At 40.6% G+C, this 20,195-nt stretch overlaps 1 protein-coding gene across 1 annotated transcript in view; it reads left to right on the forward strand.

The window, feature by feature from the left end:
- CRB1 (crumbs cell polarity complex component 1) overlaps positions 1 to 20,195 on the forward strand; it is a 97,778-nt gene that overhangs the window by 28,331 nt on the left and 49,252 nt on the right. Inside the window, exons 3-5 of the mRNA XM_088060497.1 lie at positions 5,022 to 5,217; positions 9,157 to 9,296; positions 10,720 to 10,902. Of these exons, the coding sequence (XP_087916623.1) occupies positions 5,022 to 5,217; positions 9,157 to 9,296; positions 10,720 to 10,902 (519 nt within the window). The remainder of the gene's footprint in view (positions 1 to 5,021; positions 5,218 to 9,156; positions 9,297 to 10,719; positions 10,903 to 20,195) is intronic.

Below are 20,195 nucleotides of genomic sequence, written 5' to 3' on the forward strand. Positions count from 1 at the left end.
TTTGATAATCCCATTTTGTGTAGCTTCATTAAGGTACAGGTGTGACTTTTCTTCCCTACTTCCTCTGCTGAAAAGTATATAATTCTTGTTGGAAGACAGCTCCCTTCAAATTTCAAAGCTGTGTTTAGGGGCAGGACTGTGAGAGGTAGCACACTGAATCATTAAAAGAAGAAAAGGGAAGAAATAATTTACTGATAGATTTCCAATCAGGTAAGCAAAGGAAAACAAATAGTCATACAGCAAAATGGGGAGAAAAAACCATCTATTTCTTCAAGTGATTCAAATGAATAAGAAATAAGAGATGTGGTTTACAGCTCCATCCCCAAATCCCCATGCAGGAGGGGAAGTCAGAGGTAAAAAGCAGCTTTCCTGTGTCTAACCCAGCTCTTGTTGGAAGGCAGCCCGTGGTTAATATCCCTTATGAGCACAGAGAATGTTATTTGAAGGAAGCTTGTTACCTTCCTGCCACCCCGCTGCTGCCAGGAGGTGTCGGAGCCCAGGCCAGCTGAGGAGAAAACTACACAACTGGGGGAAAGCCGACGAGAAGAAGGAAGGAAAAACCTATTAACAACCAGCATGGTTACTCTGCAATGATCAGACTCAGCCCAGACCTCCTGTTGTATTCAGGAAACTGTATTCGTTTAACTGGCGCTGTTAGTGGGGTCTGGGCCTGGATCCACAGCCCAGAAACTTGGTTTGAGAGAGTCAGAATATATACCTTAGAGACAAAGGGAGAAAAAACATAATGAAATAGTAAAGTCCAAACAAAAATAAATAAAAATTTAGGTCAACACAAACTGAGGATGGAAACTCACCCTGCTGGTGTTGCTCTACTTTCATCATGAAATTCTGCTGTTTCCCAAGCTGATGCTCTTTTCTCTCACCAAAAAAAGTCACTAAAGCTCCACACTTTGCACAAGCAGAGTTAAGAAATAAGAAGAGGACTAAGGAAGGAGAAGAGATCTAAAATACACAGCAAAAGGGGCTACAGTGTTTTGACATACAGCTCTGATACTACTTCCAGCAGCAAAGAGACTAATCATAGGAATTCTATAGAGGAGTAGCAGACCGTTCCTCCAGCAGTAAAACATCAGCTGAAAAAAGCTACTTAACAAAATGATTTATCAGAAGCATTCTTTTTTGCTGGTTTTTTTGCACCTTGCTGTGAGTTGTGCTAAATGCACAAGCCAGAAGGATTACTGGATGAAAGCCTTGAGTTGTCCCCAGTGGTAATAAAACCCCTCATTTACCCTGTCAGGGGATTATGCCAACCATTATTATCCTGGCCTGACACCATGAATTACCGTGGGAAGTCATCCAGCCTCCTCTCATTTCCCTAAGATGTAAAAATGGGTTATATCTCTTGATATGGAGGTAAAGAAGGTATAGTAAATCTATAGCTGCAATGCTAACCAAATGCATGAGTTACTGGCTGCTGTTGCTACTTGTTTCACGGACTGTGACTGCTGTTTTCTGTGCTTGGTATGCTGCAGCACTTCTTAAAATAGCTGAGAAATGTCACACATAATTCTTACGCAAATGGAAGAGGTTTGAATGCACCAAGACTGGAAAATATAGCATGAAATCTGCAGTTTCTATGATAATGTTCTGCATGTGTGAAATTATTTACAAGACATGTTTCACACAGACATCAAATAATGAAGTTCAATTGGTTTATTGAAGTTTCTCTGGCTACCCTAATCAACTGCATTTTCTCCATTGGACTAATTGCACTTGCTTTTAATTCACCCCAACAGAGCATGGTGTAAGAGCCTGTTATTACCCACAGCTAAGTGCATTAATTACCTTGCTGAAGCCAGTCTTCCATTGCCAGTGAACAGTGTGAATTCTTAGGAGTGCATGGCAATTCCAAAACCCAGTCCCAGTCTAAGACAGCAGGAGAAAGCATTTCAGTGGCAGACAAAATAGGTGCAATGAGTTGGATTTGTTCTTTGTGCGATACCTTTTGCTATGAGGTAACTATCACTGTGATGACGTCTGTAGAATTTGAGGAAATTACTCCTGATAGATCTCCAAGTTTTCATTCAGTATTCTCATCAATTATGTATGTGCTATGCAGATATTAAGACTAGATGCATCATAAATAAGTCTTAGGCACTTCAAGACAAGCAGAGGCACAGCAGCTCTAGCATGGGATGAAAAACCCCAAGTAGAGATATCACTTCCCAATGAGCTCCCTACATGTCCACGTCATTGTGGATGTAATAGCAAACAACATGGTCTATCTAACAGCAATTACCAGCAGTGCAAAGTCTGCTTCCTTCCTCAGCTTTCCATTTTCAAACCAGCACTCCCCACCTTGTGTCCTAGCCAGCTCAGGTATTCAGCTCTGCTGAGATGCCCAAACCCAAAAGGGTCAAGCCTTGATCAAAGAAACACAACTTCTCCCTCTGTCTAATTTTTGATATAACTCTCTTCCCGTTGCTTCAATCCTGGTGCCTATAAAATAGCCATGTGATACTCTCCATCCAAATAATGGCACACAAGGATACTTTATACAGAATGAGGAATTTGGGGACAGCCCTCTGGACCTGCTGGGCCCAAGTACAGCATTTTAGTGCAGGAGAGCAGAAAGGGTGACCTAGTTACAAATTTCCAGCCATACTAAGAATGTGCAGGTCCCCACGGAAGGACACTGAGCCTGCAAATCCCTAGTATCTTTGACCAGAAAGTGATTTTACACTATCTGTAGGCATGCAGGCTTGAAAACATTGGCTGTGTGTCCTTCATCCTCACTTTCATTTTCTTGTTACTGACTGTAGAAAGAAGTGCACAATAGAACTCATTGGAGAAGCAAGCAGTGTAAGAAATAACCCTGGTTCTTCAAAGAAACTGCAAAAGTTACAAATGTGACTTCTCTCCACCTTCCCACCTTTCCAGTTCAAATCATTTGTGTGGGATGTATGTGCTGGGATGCTCAGCCTGCTCCAAGATACCTCGGGGTGCCTCAGCTCGTGGTGGTGCATCCCTGTGCAATAACTGCAGCAGGGCTCCGTGGTGCTCTCCTTCCTGCCTGGCATATGATATTTGGCATACAGCATATTTATGACAGAATGTTAGAATGAGGTGAAAATGCAGATCTAATCTTTTAATCTCTCTTCTACACATCTAAGAAAGCCTGACAGCAGACTCAGAGGAGGCTAGGAAGGGATTACCCCTGTCTGCATGGCAGATTGCATTGGCTGGATGCATTAAACAGGGAGAAGTTTTCTTCTGAGGCAACATTGCCGAAGGCAGGTTACTGGGCTTGATAGATTAAAGACATGAACCAAAACAACAACGCTATGTTCTCATGTTAATTGTCAGGCTGTTCTCAGGCCTGTAGTTTTAAATTTGGCTGAGCTGAGGATCAGTTGAACAGGGCTTGTTTTGTCACATGATTTTTAGTGTTCACAGTAAGCTGTTAACAAGCTCTGGCAGATTTACGGTCACTAGACACACTTCTGCAAACACATTGTTTATAATTACAGTGAATTCACAGGGCAATGACCACAGAGGGACTGCTTACTATATCTGGCTGTAATGTACATTACCATAAAGCCGAAAGAGACAGTTCCTGCGCCGGGCTCTTGTGGCAGGCTTCTGCTGAAAGTAGTGGTTAGCTGAGCAATGAACCTTGAACTAGGGGCACGCCACTGGCAGCTTCCCCATCCACTATGCGGTCTCAAGGAGCTATTTCTCAACTGCTGAAAATAGGAACTTGCACTTTAATGTTTGAAGACAATGAAAAATAGTTGAGTCAACATCTGCAATTTTGGGTTTGGCATTTTAAGATACTTCCTGGTACTTATCCAGATTTACTCTTTCAAAGCAAAGATGCTCACAAGCATCAAAATAAATTATTCATGAAGTAACAATGCTAAATATTATCAATCTCTGTTTTAAGAAAGACACTCAGAGTTACAATGTACAAATTTCACAGAAGTACAGAGCTGACAAAAGGAGCATAAACAAGGAATTAGAGGTGGGCTCCTAAATAACTTGCAAGAGTGATACCCATCATCAAACACGCCTGTTCCCTCTTTTGAAAGTCTACCCTACCATCTTGTACTGAAAACTTCACTTTTACAAAAAAAGGAAAAAAAAATTAACCAATTCTCAAGGCTGTAGTTTTTCTTTCAAGTAGGGAAGTCCCCTGTAAACTTTTCAATACTGCTGCTACTTCGAGAGCAGTAAATAAGGCCAAAATAAGAAAAAGGAAATTCACTTCAAAGCAGCTTCTTCGTTATAATTCTCCACTTTGCATCTGTCTTGTGGCTGATATTGTAGCTGCTAAAACAAACTGACTTGGCAGTTGAAAATTATTTGAAAATATTACTGTATTGCTCAAAACACCAAATAAGTGCATAAGGATGCAAAACCCTGAAATAATCAGAACTACAAGGCATTAGTTATTAAATTTTCTTAGTGTCTCCTGGACTGTGCTATAGATAAGAAAAAGGAGCATATATTTAACCTGCCAACTATCACAAGTAACTGTAAAGTCATATAAGAACTGATCTTTTTCCAGCAATTATCTCTGAAGAGCACCCATTTACTTGCACATTGATATGCCTTTAAAAAAATTAATCAATAATCCACTGCTAAACAATACACTTCCCAATGAATTCAGTCAACATTGAATGGTCCATTTAAAGGCCAACTTTAAACGGACTCGTATGAGATCAATAAACTGCTGGTCTCTCTCTTTTGTACTATGTAAAAAGGATAGTAGCATTGTTTAAATAAACTGAAAATTAGTTTGTCCTGTCTCCATGTTCAAGCTAACAGAAAAAGGTTTTTTACCTATTCTTGTGAAAACAACTGGCTTGTTCTTTTGTAAATTCTGCCAAGCCTTGAAAACAATATGCAAAGCACATTGAGGAGGAAATGTCTTTAAAAACCAGGGAACTGCATAAAGAAAAAAAAAGGATTATGTGACTATTGTACTTCAGGCAGTTCTTGCTGAGATATCCAAAGCTGTCTCCTAAGCCTGGGGTTTATTTTCTCTGCTTTTGAAGGTACAAACTGTGAGGTGGAAATCGATGAGTGCTTGTCCCAGCCATGCCTGAACGGGGGGACCTGCCACAACTCCCTGGGGAGTTTTTCCTGCTTGTGCATGCGGGGCTTCCTCGGGGACCTCTGCGACACCGACATTGACGAGTGCTCCAGCCAGCCCTGCCTCCATGGGGGACACTGCATGGATGGGGCCAACGGGTAGGTCTGCCAGCCCTGGGCAGGGCTGAGCCAGGTGCTCCTGGTGCCTGCCTGGCCTGGTAGCTCATTTCCTTCCAAATTCTAGATTTCACTCCTTGCTCCTGCACTAATGTCTTGGTTTGAAAGACAGGTGTCTGCTAAGGAAGGCAGGAGCCTCACTTAAAATGGAAAATGTAAACCCCCTCCCTCCAAATTGTTATAATTTTGAAATCAAGGGGCTCTCACGCAAAGATATTGGAATCGGAATAACAGTTCTTTACTAGGAAAATAAAAATAAAAATGCAGTAGTTCAAAATAAAAACACAGAGTCAGAATGCAGTCTGACACCCTGTTGGTCTGGGTGCTGGCTGCAGTCCTCCTGGAGTGACAGATGTGGTTCTGCTGAAGCAGTGATCCTGTAGAAAGGTGTAGTTTTTCTCTGAAGGTCCAGTGCTGGTGTAGATGGGTCCTGTCTTCCTCTGGGAATCCAGTGGAGAAAGGCTGCCTGCAGTGTTCCAAATCTCAGATTATATCCAGGAATGCTTGGCTCCTCCCCCTGGGTGGAGCATCTCACAATGGGATGATGTAATTTTATCAGTCATGCAGTGAGGCTCAATGGCCCATTAACAGAAGATATCCCCCTGGAGGAAGGATGGGTCTGGAAGAGATAAAGAATACAGCCACCAAGTTTTAACAGATGGTAATAGAATACATACTTTTGGTTACATCCTGCATTGCAACCCAAGACAACTAACTTCAGTTTCAATTTGACAATGATTAAAGAACGCCAGTCTGGTGTCAGAGCCAATAGGACAAAAAATATTTATGGCAAAGAGTGAATGAGAAGCGTATTTTTCATATTTGTACTTTAAATATTTACAACATGCTGTTTTCCTGTCTGTTAGTACTGTCATTTAGATATGAATTCTGTTTCTAATGCTTACCAAACTTTAGTTTCCAAGAAATATGTGAAACTGTATAAAAGTGAACTTGCTAACAGCAGCTGCCCACACTGACAGACTGAAGGATTAGTGAGAGGCAGAGAAAAACTGTAATAACTGTAACCATAGTAATAGATAGCATTAGGAAATGTGTCAGAAACTTTACAGGTATAGAGTACAACAGCTACTTGTTCAAAACAACCTGCAGTCCATGGGCAAAAAATAACAATAGTAATTAAAAAAAATACAAAAAATACAAGGCAACGGAAAAGTAAGATTCTCCACCTACAGTTACTGGCCCAACATTCACTCACCAATACTGGATTTTATGGCTCAGCACAAGCTTCCCAAACTGAACACACATATATAAATAAGCTCAGTCTGAAAGTTCCCCAGTGTATTCATGCAGGTTCTCCTCTTACCAGTACAGGATTTGTAGTCTATTGCATATTTTCCAGTTTTCACAAACCAGTTTTGAAGACTTTGGTGCCCCAAAAATCAGTCCAGAAGGCATGTCAGCAAAAGGCATGCTTGCCTTGAGTAAGGGGGTAAGAGATCATATTCTGGCAATGAGTTTTTTGTGCAGTGTCGTGACACAGCACCAGCCTTGTAGAGCTTCTTTTCAGCAGTGCTGAATGGCTCTGAGCAGGACAAAGCAATTTATTATTTCCCAGTGTAGCTAAAGCATGACAGCAGTGAGAGGGGGTCACTTTGGACCTGACTCACTCACAGACCTGTGTAGTAACCTGGAAGCCTTTTGAGGACACATGTGTGAGGTGAGCAACTGGGATGCTCATTCAGGCCAAACTTAATCCTGCTCATTTTTCTCCTGGCTTTTAAATCAGAGGTACATGCAAGACCAATTTTAATTGGCTTGTAATACTGCAGGGTATCTGGAGAACAACTGGAGGTCTTTCTGTATTTTTTATGTGATGAAAGGAATGGACAACAAAGCAATTCAAAACAGAAGGGTGTCCAGCAATTTCCTTTCTTTTGTGTATTTTTGGGGATAAATGAAGAGTTGTGGTATTTAAGCGGGAGTTTTCTGACTAATGTACAGAGCAGCTGAGGCTTTGGTGTCTGCCACCAACTCTCACAGAAATGTGTATAAGGCAATGGATTTAGCACAAAAAGCTGGAAATACAACATCAAACCAAATTCTCTCACAAATTTCAGACTGACCTTCCAGTGATGTTTCCTGAATGCAATGAAGTATGAGCTGATCTCATTAAAAAACATTTTCACCTAAGTAAACATTCTTATTTAAACTCAACAGTTTACAGACTTAGCTGGACTACAAAACATACTGTGCCTAGGCACAGAGGATACTTCTGCATGCTACATGTCTTTTTTCCATAGGAAATAGTCCCAGGAGCTCTAATGTCTATAGGAGATTCCATAGGAAAGGATGCCTAGATGTATTGCTTTCTGCAGACTGTGAAAACATCAAACAAGAAATAAAAAAAATATGCTAGGTACAGTATCTAAATTATCACTCTTACTATAAAAAGCCATCTGCCTGCTAAGTTGCAGCCTGCTCACAAGGAGGGCACCATCAGAATCCCTGAAGCTCAACAGCAATGTCAAATGCTAAAAGATATTCAAGAAAAAGGCACATGGGCGGGGCTGCACATTAAGCAGTGAGTTCTGGATATTCCTTCTCTGCTCCACAATGCTGAACCAAAGGGAAAAATAGCTTAGGCACAGGCAGGAAAAAAAGCTTTCACCACAAAGTTTAACAGCATCAAACTGAATGTGCATGGGAGAAATGTGTGAAAAAGTCAGCAGAAGAAGGAGAGTTCAGTTCTCAGAATGACAATTACTTCTCTGGTTCACGTCTTCCTCATTACTTTTTATATCTGAAATTCAAATACCACCTGGTATAAGTCATCTCTGATTTTGATTTAAGAATAATCCATACACCAGTAATAAACTGGCCTGCCAGAAGTTTCTGCTTATGCACACCCTTAAACAGTGCAGTAAAAAGTTTACACTTTTTGGTCCATTAGACTGCAGGAGCCAGTTGTTCTCTGATGTTGCTTTATGTTCAAAAATTTTACTTTCTTTTCATATATTTATTCCGAGTCCAAAACTTGGATATTATGCACAGAAATTATCAAATAAGTATACTTATATCTTGTTTAGCAAGTATCACTTTAATGTGAATGAAACTAGAAGAAATTTTTGTTTCCTGTAATCATTTTTAGGCCAAGATCATGCAAGCCTGCACAGTTAACTTGTATCTTGCAAAAGCCTGTCTTTTCATATGATGTGTACATGTTAACTTTATACTTGATGACCAAAGAATAGAAATGATGCTTTTTATAGCATTCAGATCTCCTGAAAAAAAATGCAAACAAAACCTCCCAGACATTACTAATATCTGCACGTTGCTAATTTCTATATGTACACCTGTTTGTTTACTTATGTTGCAGTAGCATTGCTATCAAAAGGGAGCTGTATTACTGTTGTTATTGGGACTAAGAAAACAACTGACATTTTTGTTCTAACCTAACTATAAAAGGCTGGTTTTCAGGGAAAAAAAATAATTTAGTTGAAGAAAAAAAATATTCCTTAGTTTTCTGCCAATTCAATTTCTACCAGTCCAAGAGGAAGGGATACTAACACACTTACTGCTTCCCCCTTTTCATTTTGTGAATAATGTTAATCCTTAAAAAAAAAAAAACAACCAACATTGGAAATACCACAAACATTTTTTCTCCCAAAAATTAAAAAAAAAAAAAAGAAGAAAAAAGAAGGATCAATAATTCTTACAGTTGCATTAAAACCTATTCACAAGCAGTTCTTTTCCCCCAGACAAAACCAGATACTTAGGGAAAAGCTCATTATTGGTTCCCAGTTTCTGTGGTTTCTCCTAAAGTACCAGATGGTGGTCTTGAGCTGGAATTGACTCTGTAAGCTGTGAGCCAAGGCTACACAAGAAGCCTGTGCATGTTTGGGAACAAAGCCCAGATCTGTTGACTTCCAGCCTGAGTGAACATTGCATTCTGTGTTGCAGATACAGCTGCAACTGCACTGGGACTGGATTTATGGGATCGCACTGTGAGACCCTCGCTCCCTTATGTTGGTCACAACCATGCTACAACAATGCCACTTGTGAGGACCTTGCTGACAATTACACGTGCCACTGTTGGCCAGGTAAGCTCCAAGTTCTTCTATAAATATTCCTTGAGTGGTAGTAGTAGAGATTCTTTTTTTTTTTTCTTTTTTTTTTCCCTGATACAATAAAAGATTTAAGCTCCATAACCTCAAAAGTCCTCTATGGCCTTATGTTTACATGGGCTTCACTCATCATAAGGCAGAGCTCTTTGGATAAGTCATTTGCTTTTCCAGCTAAGAATTTATTCTCCTGTACAGCAGAAGTGGGCAAAACAAAAGGCACTGGCATTATGGTGCCAAGACAGGAGATAAGTCAAAGCTGGAAGCTATCTCCCAGTTACTTAATCCTTCAAACCATGTGACACATGCATCACTGCTGCAGCTGACCCAGGTTTTAGTGTTCATTAACACAACCTTTAAACCAGTCTAAAATCTTGTCGGGCAGTGAAACCCTCAGGTTATACTCTCTACCAGCTGTTCGCAAACAGGCCCACACCCCAGTGGGGGCACAGAGCCGGTGCTGTGCTGTGTTTGAGAGACTACTCAACTCTATTAGCACACAAACTACAAGTCTCTCTAAGCAGTTTACGTCTGTGAGCTTTACAGAGGATGCAGGAGGTACAGACAGCACTCTAAGGCCTAAATGCCTCAGTGTTGTTACACTACACAAGTCTTGGTGCAACAGATAAGGAAAAAATAGGCAGAACCCTTCACATTTTTTAGGATTCCAGGGATCGTTGTAACACTTCAACCTCCAGATGAAACACTTTGCAAACACCAAATTATTTATACTCCCTGCTCTCCTCTACCTTCTCAGAACCTGAGAGTGTATTAAACCACAATGCAGTGCCTTGTTACCCACACAAATATACACGTTACTGCCTAAAAAGACCAAAACAAATCCTTTGTGGCACAGCTCAGCTCACTAATGTAGAGTAGCCACATCAATGTCCTGCTGCCAAGCCCTGGCAGGGAGCTGCAAGGGAACATTCACACCTTCAAGGAGCTGAGGAAAACTTTTAGCACATGACAAAGCCTGAAGCCTTGTGCAGCTACTATTCACAGTGTATATTTTGGGGTATGGAAGGGAAGAATAGCACACAGAATGATAGAATTGTAGAATGGTTTGGGTTGCAAGGACCTTAAAGACCATCTAGCCTTCCTGTTTCTAAAAGGAGACTACAAGAAATATGGAGAGGGAATGTGGTGACACGACGAAGGGAAATGGCTTCAAACTGAGAGTAGGTTTAAATTAGATATTAGGAAAAAATTCTTTACTGTGAGGGTGGTGAGGCACTGGCACAGGCTGCCCAGACAAGCTGTGGCTGCCCCATCCCTGGCAGTGTTTACGGCCAGGCTGGATGGAGCTCTGAACACCCTGCCCTGATGGGAGGTGTCCCTGCCCGCGGGGGGGTTTTAGCCCCAGTGTCACAGCCCTGTCCTTGTGGCGGTGTCTCCGCAGGGTACGCGGGCTCCCGCTGCGAGCAGGACATCGGCGAGTGCCGCAGCAGCCCCTGCCTCTCCGGCGGAATCTGCGTGGAGCGCTCCTGGGCCGGCCACTACGGGCTCGTCCCGGGGCTGCCGTCCGCCTTCCGCTACGACCGGGCCGAGGGCTACATCTGCCGCTGCCCGCCGGGCTTCGCCGGTAAGGACGGGTCAGGGGAGGGGGTCCCGCCGAGCGGGGCTGAGCCCCAGCCCGCGGAGCGCTCGGTCCCTGCGGCACCGTTCTACCGCCCGCGGAAAAACAGCCTCCGCCGCTTGTGTGCACAGCTCACAGCGGAAAAAGTGTCCAATTCACAGATAACCATCATCCTGAAAGAGATGCGTCCGGACCTCCCTTTATTCTACCGCAGCCAGCACTATTTAGCAGAGCCGCAAACCGCCCGGGGTTTGAATTGTGTACTTCTGGGGCCACAGTATTGTTCTGTCAACTCCACCCGCTTGTTCCTTCTGAAGGAAAAAAATAATTAATAGCTATATTAATTTAACCAGCCTTCAATTTTCCATTCCATTCATCTCCCGAGCTGCTTATAAACTTCATGTCGTGTGAAATGCATGACTGCTGTCTCCAGCATAACAACTTACAAAAGCTTACGGAGACCACAGCTTTCAGTCTAAGTCCTCTACGTATTTTTCTTCAAAGTGGCATCGAGACTTGTTTTTGTTCCAGCCCTTCCCCTTAATTGTCCTTCCCTAGCCTGTCACTAAGTGTTGCTGTTGTTCTTTTGTTCTGCCTAAGGGACCGTAAGATAAGGCTTCTAGCCAGGCTTTCAGCGTCTCCCAGGCTGTCCCAAGCACCCTTACCTCTTCACATACCACTGCTTTCTCTTCACCTCCTTTCAGTGATGTCCAGACTTCCAGTTTCTTTTCCTTCTGTCTTGTCCTAGTTTGAAAATTTATAAGCTCTGTGAGACAAACAGAAAGGTGCATTCTGTTCATTAACCATCCTTTGTCCTCTCATTTTCTTATTAATTGCCTTCACCTGTCTTGTTTGCACAATTTGGGTCATGGTTCTATGGGTTTTGTTCATATGGAGTACTTATTCCCCTGGTCTGAAACTCTTAACTGGTCTGAAAAAAAGTGTCAGAATGTATATACATATATCAATCTTGATTCAATTTTTCAATCCATAATCTCACCATTCACAATGCAAGACCTTTCAAAGCATCAGGGATAGAAAGTATTGGAGACCCTGAAATTTTATGCAAATTAAATTACATTTTAAAAATCCGTAAGTAAGTTTAGTTACATATATACCTGTTGGATGCTATCTATATAGCTTTCATGAGATAAAAAAACGTCAAAATAGTTATTCTTAATAAAGAGTTTGCCCACACCTTGGTAGGAAGACCATAATCTTTAACAGGATACTTTGTAGCAGTAGCACTGCACATTTCTCTCTGGTCTTTCTCCTTCTCCCAGGTAACCTGAAAATAAAAAGTGCTCAAAATGAGCCTCAGCCTCCTTGGATGTCAGAAGCTTCAGAACAAATAGGCAGGACTAGAAGTGTTGACTTCTGATCTGGACAAGCAATTTCTCCAATTATAGCCAAATGAAAAATAAGCCCCTAGTTTTAAATTAGAATTAAAGAAGATTTGAGATGATAATAGTAGTGTGGTTTAAGGTAGCAGGTGAGTCCTTGATCAGAACCACATACAATATGGTGTTTATATAATGGAGATGAACTGACAGCCACCTGGAAAAAAGGTCAGATCCTTTCATCTGGATATCAGTGTATTTCCCCAAATCCTACATTTCTGCAGCTGTAACTCAGGAGTTTTTCCAGCCTTAGCACCTGAATTGTTGTATGTGTTTTAGATATAACCCTCCAGATTCCTATTGCAACAGGACAGAGATTTTATTTAATAAACCATATTCATTTTATTATGCCTCTATCCTCAGTAAAGCACTCATATAACATTATAAGTATACTTCACTAAAGTAGTTTATAGGCAGAAATAATAATCCACATATCCTGCACTGCAAGGGCCTGATCCAAAAGCCATTGAAATCAGTGGAAAGATCTGATCTAATCAAATTAAGGATGGCTGTCAATATGTAACAAACATCTTTGAATTTACTGGGTAAGATTGCAAACAAATGAGTGTAACTGAACTGAAAAACTGAGAATATACACCTTTTGGACTACAGTTTTAAAGGGCAGGAGATAATGAAACTTAAACACTTGCCTGTGTCAGGATAAAATATTTCCCTCACAAGCTGGCAAAAAGGAATAAATATTACCTGGCAGTATCTTGTTATAGATAGTGATTTTTCAGGTGACTTGAAAAATAGTCAGTAGTCCTACTGAAAGCCTTAAAATGATCAAATCTGCAACCAGAATTATTTAGACAATTTGATTTTTAAAAATAAACATCTAAATCCCAGTCTGGAGACTTTATCCCAGCTAGAAACTCTTTGAGGATGCTAGATATTCCTTATCCAGACCAAGATAGAAAAGACCAGACTAAGATAGAAAATTTCTGCACAGGTTCTACAAAGGGTTAAACTTCTCCCATTCCCATTTAAATCAGTGTTTCCAGATACTCAGATTTCAAGAGGTCTCAGTACTTCTGCAGTAGCAAGCCCTAGCTTTTTTTATATTACCTTAGTATGCTGGCCCCCTAGCATAACAGTATTTTTAATAAATTGGGCTTTCATTTAAAGGTCTTGTGATTTGTTGCTGTGAGGTAAAGGCAATAGTTAACCTAGAACTCTGTCCTTTCATACTATAGATATATTGTATTGCTCTAGCACTGCACGTTTGTTAAAAAGGCTGTTACTTGAAAGGTTAAACTTTTCACTTCACTCATGAAAACCTCTGAGAAAAGAGAAAGGCAGAACTATGGATTTGGTAGTGACTCATTTCACCAGATTGTAATAAACTTCACACCATGTCAAAATTAGGGAGCTTCTGAACTCGCAAGGTCTACCAAGTGACACACTCCAGAAGGGAGTGAAGCCCAAGGAGCATGAGTGTGCCAGGCAGGCAGGTCCTGCTCCCTGTGCTGAAAAATCCATGCTGCCCATGGTCCCCGGGCAGGGGGATGACAATGCTGGGAGAAGGGAAGAAGCCCATGCATTTTCCTTCAGAATGGTGAGGATAGGAGCAGCAGTGCCCACTCCCCTGGCTGCAGGCAGTGTGTCTGTCTCACACCAGTGCTGGCTGCTGAGAGCCACTGCTGGTGTCTTGTTAACTGATGTGTGCCAGCTGTGCCACCAGCACTGTTACTTGCTTTGACATCAGGAATTCCTAAATGGTTTTTGGCCTTTTTGTTTGCCTTGTTTTCTGTTTTTCCCTTTTAAATTTCCTTGGCCCTTTTCCCAGCCTGTTGGACTACTGCAAGAGAAAATGATATGATCAGACTGGTGTCGTATGCATATTGAATTGCTGCCATATGCATGGGGAAAAGAAACTGTCTCCCAGAGCCAGAAGATGAGGCAGATAAATGGCCAGTATGGGAGAGTGCAGAACACTCAGCTAAGTTAAGAAAACCTCAAGGCAGACACTGAACTGGGAATGTCATGGGACCAGTACACAGAAACTGAATTATTTGGGCTCTCATTCTGCACTTAAGGCAGGGTGACAGAAGCACAGAGCACACAGAGCTTCCATCTCCCTGCATGTCTGTAGGTGCTGCTGTGGGCAGAGCACCCACCAGACAGCAGGGCAGGCTAAACCATCCGTCCTCCTCTCTGCTGGCCTCTGACAGCATGGGACAGACATAAATACTATTTATGGGTAGCGGGTAGGACCATGGGCACATTAGCACTAACTTGGGAAGCTTAGAATACATACATATATTTTTAAAACTATAAAAATAATTATGCATCTTCTTTATTTTTTAAACCTTAACCATCAGAGCAATGATCACACAGCTGCCATCCTCAGCTATGTAAAGCAATCCGACTTACAAAAATTAAATCAAGCAGATGAATAATAAATTTCTCATTTCCAAAATACAATTTTTCCTTAATTTCCTCATCTGTCCTTCAGCTGTTCACACCATGGTAGTCAATCATTCGTCCATTACACCAGGTTAATTCACTTTATTTCATGGCCTGTCATCACAGTTTAAAAGCTTATTTTCTCTTGATTCTGAGACTTTAGAATAAGACAAAGCTGATCAAGGAAAGAGTGAGGAGAAAAAAGGAGAAAAAACAGAGAGAAAAAGCAATTTTCAAGTTAAGAAGTTTTCAAGAGCACCACTCCTCTTTTCAGTGGGACACAGGCTTCTCCCACAGGTAAGACAGGCACTCAAAATTAACATGTCCAGAGGTACTGTTGGCTAATTATTATTCCCATACAAAGTTTCAAGAAAGAAAATGTTGATAGCATGAAATATCCATCCAAATTAGCTGGTTTAAGGAAAAATTCCAAGTACATTTGTGTGTACTACACACATGAATTGCTGAAAAAATAGAATCAGGGCTCGAGAGCTCTCTCTCTGAACTTCTTACCACTCTGGAGCCACAGAGAGGCTGTAATTAGCATGCAAACACACTTCTTCACTGCTCAAACTCCATTCACAGTCAATATGGGATCCCTTTTTCACTGTTGGACTGCTGTGAAACCCTTATAAAACCAATTTGGTGGTGTTGGGCAGGTGTGCAGCACAACATGAAAAATCTGTCTGTTTTCTGAGCATGGCAAAGTTACAGCTTTCCTAGAGAGATTTCTACAGCACTGCCCTATCTCTGTCCCAGCCCCTGTGATCTCCACACGTGCCTGTGTTCAAAAGCACAGAGGCAAGGAGGAGGGGAAGTTCCTGTCCCTGCTCCCAGCCAGTCTCCAGCAGCTCCAGCATTCCATGGCCAGCTTAGGCATGGGCTGGACCAACACAGGATGCTCTAAGGGCCTGGCTGGTATCTACTGCTTGTAAAAACCCTACACCAAACAGACAATTAGCACTTTAAGGTACTTTTCGAACTCTGCTAAAGTCTCTGATCTTGAAAGAGCATTTGGATAATCTTTTAATGATTCTACCCACTAATACTATTTAACATTTCTTCAATCAGTAGCATCCTGGTAGGGAGATGTTCACATTGTCATCAGAATTGATTCCTTCTCAGTTGGTTCCTCCTCTGTTTCTGCCACACAGTTTTTCCTTCTCTCCTTTTTTCTTAATTTTTGGAAATGATCAGAATATTCTATTAGAAAGACAAAGTGTATTCCTTATCACTGGTCTGTGGTCTATTCCTGAAAGCAAATGCTTTCAGGCCCCAAGAATGAGGCATGCTCCCTGGTTTCTTGCTTGTCTCTTTATTCACAATCAAACTGCTTTCTCTGCAACAAGCACTAATGATTTGTCACATGCTTAGCTCCCAGACCAAGCACACTATTAGGTCAGTGTGATTACTCTTTCTGGATAGTTCCCCAGAAGGAAAGCCAAGGCTGAGCTCACAATTCACACACTCTCTACAGTAATGGCCATGCAAGGGCAGCAATACCTCAGAACATTGTGGGCAGCACTGAAATTGGGTTGTAGCTGGAAGAATTTATGAATCTGCCATTCCTTTATCAGTTACCATTACAGAACAAGTGGGACATTTCAATTTCATTTCTACTGCAGGGAGTGTTCCTCTTGAACAATTTAAAGAAATACCATTTAGTAAAAGAAAGTGTAATTTTTACATTCTTTCACCATATAAATCACCACAGCAACTAAGACTGACTTGTGCTTTTCATGACAGCTCTTTCCTTAACAGCCCATATCTTGAGACACTTTATGAAAGCCTAATAGCTTTTTTTTTGGCAAAAATTAATCTTCTTATGACTTAACTTGCCCCCTGCATGGCAGCAGACTGTGAGAGCGATTGCTTGAAGGCATTGATTCTACTTGTAATGGTTACTAGTGTTTACCACTGGTTAAAGAATCCTGATTTAGTGGAAGACACTTCAGAAAAGAGTAGCATGTGTCCCTAAGTGTTATTAAGAAATGCTGAAAACATTTCTGTGATTACAATATTCTGCAGCTTGGGTTTCACCTCACTAGAATCTGAATATTTTTGTGTTATCCCCACTTCCAAAAAATAGAATAAGGTCCAGTAGGATAATAATGAATGACATTACTTCGATGAACAGTGGGATCTCACAGCCCATGAAGGATGTGTTTGTACATCATTATCAGATCCACTTACCACAATTAATGTGCTCCAAGTAGAGACTGAAATAGTTTCAGATCCTAGAAACAAAATATGCACCTAGCATGGGTACTGACTATGCAGAGGGCTCCTTTTAGTGAAATAAAATTTAGCTTTATTGAAAATTCCAGCTTGTCCCTATTATTCCTATTGTTCAAGGGAAGTTTTTGACAGAAAAGTATTTTTACTGGTAATGCCACTTTATATTAAAATTTTGTAAAAGCTGGACCACAATCATTAGGAAATGAGCTCTTGAGCTTTACATGACAACTCTTTACAGAATTAGCTCCCAAACCTGGTTTATAGCACTGAGACTGATATTTAGAGCCCTGATACAGCTCTAAAAATATCTAAAAAATATGTTTTTTGAAAATAAAATATTTTTTTAAATCAAAATCAAAAATATTTTTTTGAAAAATATATATTACAATCTCTTTCCTTGTTGCAAGTTGCAGCTAGGAATGCAAAGATATGTCAGTCATCACTTCTGCATTATCCAGCAGCGAAGGAGTGCATAGAGGTCAGATGTTTTGGGTTTTTTTTTTTCTTTACTTAGAGATATATGATACTCAAACATTAGGAAGCATCTACCATTATTATTTTCAGAACATGTATAGAGTTTTATGCTTTAAAATTTGACAGCTGACTCATCATTACTATGATCTCTCTAGTTGCATCGATATGTTAAGTTGTATAATTTAGTCTAGTGTGATTGACAGAGCCTGGAAGCATTGGATATTTTGAATCTGGCACATCTCTCTGTGTTAAACAGTGTTGCACATAAACACTTTTTAGCATGCAAAGCTTTTTCCTTGAAGGGAAGGAAGAGGGGATGGACGACTTTTAATCCATAAGCTCCCAGGTCTTGCAACACACAGAGAGATAATGTCCTATGATTTAATGAATTAGTATGTCCAGTACCTGGCAGAAAATGCTTAAATAAAAAAAAAAAAACCTGAAAAAAAAAAAGGGCAGTTGGATATTGTTTGGCATCAGGAATAATGTTTTTTAAGCACCTGTTATTTTCCTGACACTCATTCTTGGTGGCTCATTCCATCATAGGATTGCCTACTTGTTAAATCAAGTCTATCCAGTAAGAGTTTTCCTCCTGGGGCCTTCTTCAAGTACTGCCGACTTACTTTTTTGATGTCTTTCTTAAATCTCTGGATAAACCTTTCCTAGCCTTTTTAATTGGCATAATTCATATATTTATAGCCTCTCTACAATCCAATTTTGCCACCTCTTGACTGAGCTTATGAACCTGCTCAGTTCTGTCTTTCTCTATTGAAGAATCTCTGGCCCTTTCCTTTCTTTCTTTTTTTTCCCAGCCCAGCAGCGTTACACATCTGATGGCACAGGCTACCACTAATGAGAGTTGAGTTTAAAGTGTGGTCTAAATGATAACAATGCACAAACCCAGGTGAAACCAAAGGTACTGCACACACTAAACTGACAGCAGAACTTGGCTCATCTCCTTCAAAAATGGATTGTCCATCTCAGAATTCGCTTTTTAGCACTGCTTTGTGTAAGACTGCATTGTTCTGGTTCAGTTGCAGTCAAATTGCAAAGTTTAGCAGATGCATAACTTCTGCCCAAACAGAAAGGAACTTTCTTTAAATCTACACATCCAGCTTTGGAGAAAGTGCTTGGCATGTAGACAGTAAGGAGAAGACGTATGCTATGGGACTAATATGTTTTACTTTCTCAATGCTTTTTAATTTATGGCATATTTAAGGTCAAATTTCAAGTGATAAACAAAATGACCTGATTTAATAGTTTAGTGTTTTGTTCAACAGATTATTTCAAAACCAACCCTAATAATGTCACAATTGTGAACCCCATTAAAATCCAGTTTATTGGAAATACATGAAATTATATAGCCAAACATTTTAGAGGCATTACTTCTCTTTCCCTACATAACAGAGGAACATATGAGTGGCATGGGAGAAGCTGGTAGAGTTCAATCAGAAAAATCACATGAGCTGGTAATTCTGAACCATTTGCCTGTGGAATAAATATGTGTTCTTGCACATAATGTGCCAATACACAAAGAAATATACACGTGTAAACACATACATAACAGCTAATTCAGAGGACTTTATTGCTCTGCTTATAGAAAGCCTTTCTAGTTAAAAAGGTCCCCAACTTTAATTTTTGCTATTTTGAAGGCTACAGTTTTCTGGCTGGATTGTTTTAAGTTGAGAATCAAGGATTTGTCTTCATTCCTTTCTGCAAAATTTGCAGGATGCTGGCTAATAAGGAGAGTTTCTGTTGATCTTCACTACTAAATAATTATTTTACATGCCTGGCTTCTGACAGTGGGAAATGCATGATCTTTGCATGCCAAATCTGCATATGTTTGTTATGAAGACAATATTGACCTACATTGAGATAAAAAATTAAAGTATGCAGGCTACTGTTAAACTGCTATGGCATCAAATATATAATAATGGTATAATGCCATTCATCACTTTGTTTAAAAGTTAAGGTTTTTACATAGCATAAATTTGTATTACCTTGCTAAAAAAGTATCAGCGCTGTGAAAACATGCAATTTGTTTGGATTGGAATCAGCATTTTGGTACCAGCAGAGCTCTGAGAACCAGATCTCTGTAGCCCTTCTGTACCTGTGAGCCAGCATAGGGAGTGTGAAATGCTGTCCATGTCCAGCATCTGTGAGACAGTGAGTTCTGGCTAGAGCTGCCATGTCATTGCAGCCTGATCTGGGAGATGCTGCTTCTCAAAGACTTTCTGAAGAACAGTTTGGCAGTCCAACTTCTTAGTGGCAGTTTTCAGCTTTTTGTTAGCAGTTTGGTTAGCAAGATCTTCCATGTGAAACTCAGGGATATTGGTCTGCAGCCAGTCATGCAGAATCTACCCAGGGTTGTAAAAGCTATGGACAAAACAAGCACCATGGTTTTGAGCAGAAAAGAGTAATGTGATGACCCAGACAGGGCTATTCCTAGTTAAAATTTCATAGCACATTGTAGGCTTGGCTTTCATGCAAGAAGAACAACAAATTAAGAATTTTACTAATTATGCCAGTGGTCCTGCTGACAGGCTATAGGGCTGAAGGGATGCACCCACAAAGAGTTTTGCACCCCTTCTTGACAAAAAAATAAGTGTTTGACCCAGGAATTGTGCAAAATATTCATGTTTTCCTCTTTGTACTTAAAATATCAGCAAAGGACTATTTCAGACCCTTACATAAGGTTCCCATAATGCCAGTGGCAGGAATGACATCAGTTTTTAAAGCATAAAAGGCACCTCATCTAGGCTCAGAAATGTCAGTAGT

This window comes from Pseudopodoces humilis, chromosome 10, assembly GCF_049639895.1.
Source record: "Pseudopodoces humilis isolate 2021_Gansu_Grassland_sample_001 chromosome 10, ASM4963989v1, whole genome shotgun sequence".
In the NCBI taxonomy this organism is placed as follows: Eukaryota; Metazoa; Chordata; class Aves; order Passeriformes; family Paridae; genus Pseudopodoces; species Pseudopodoces humilis.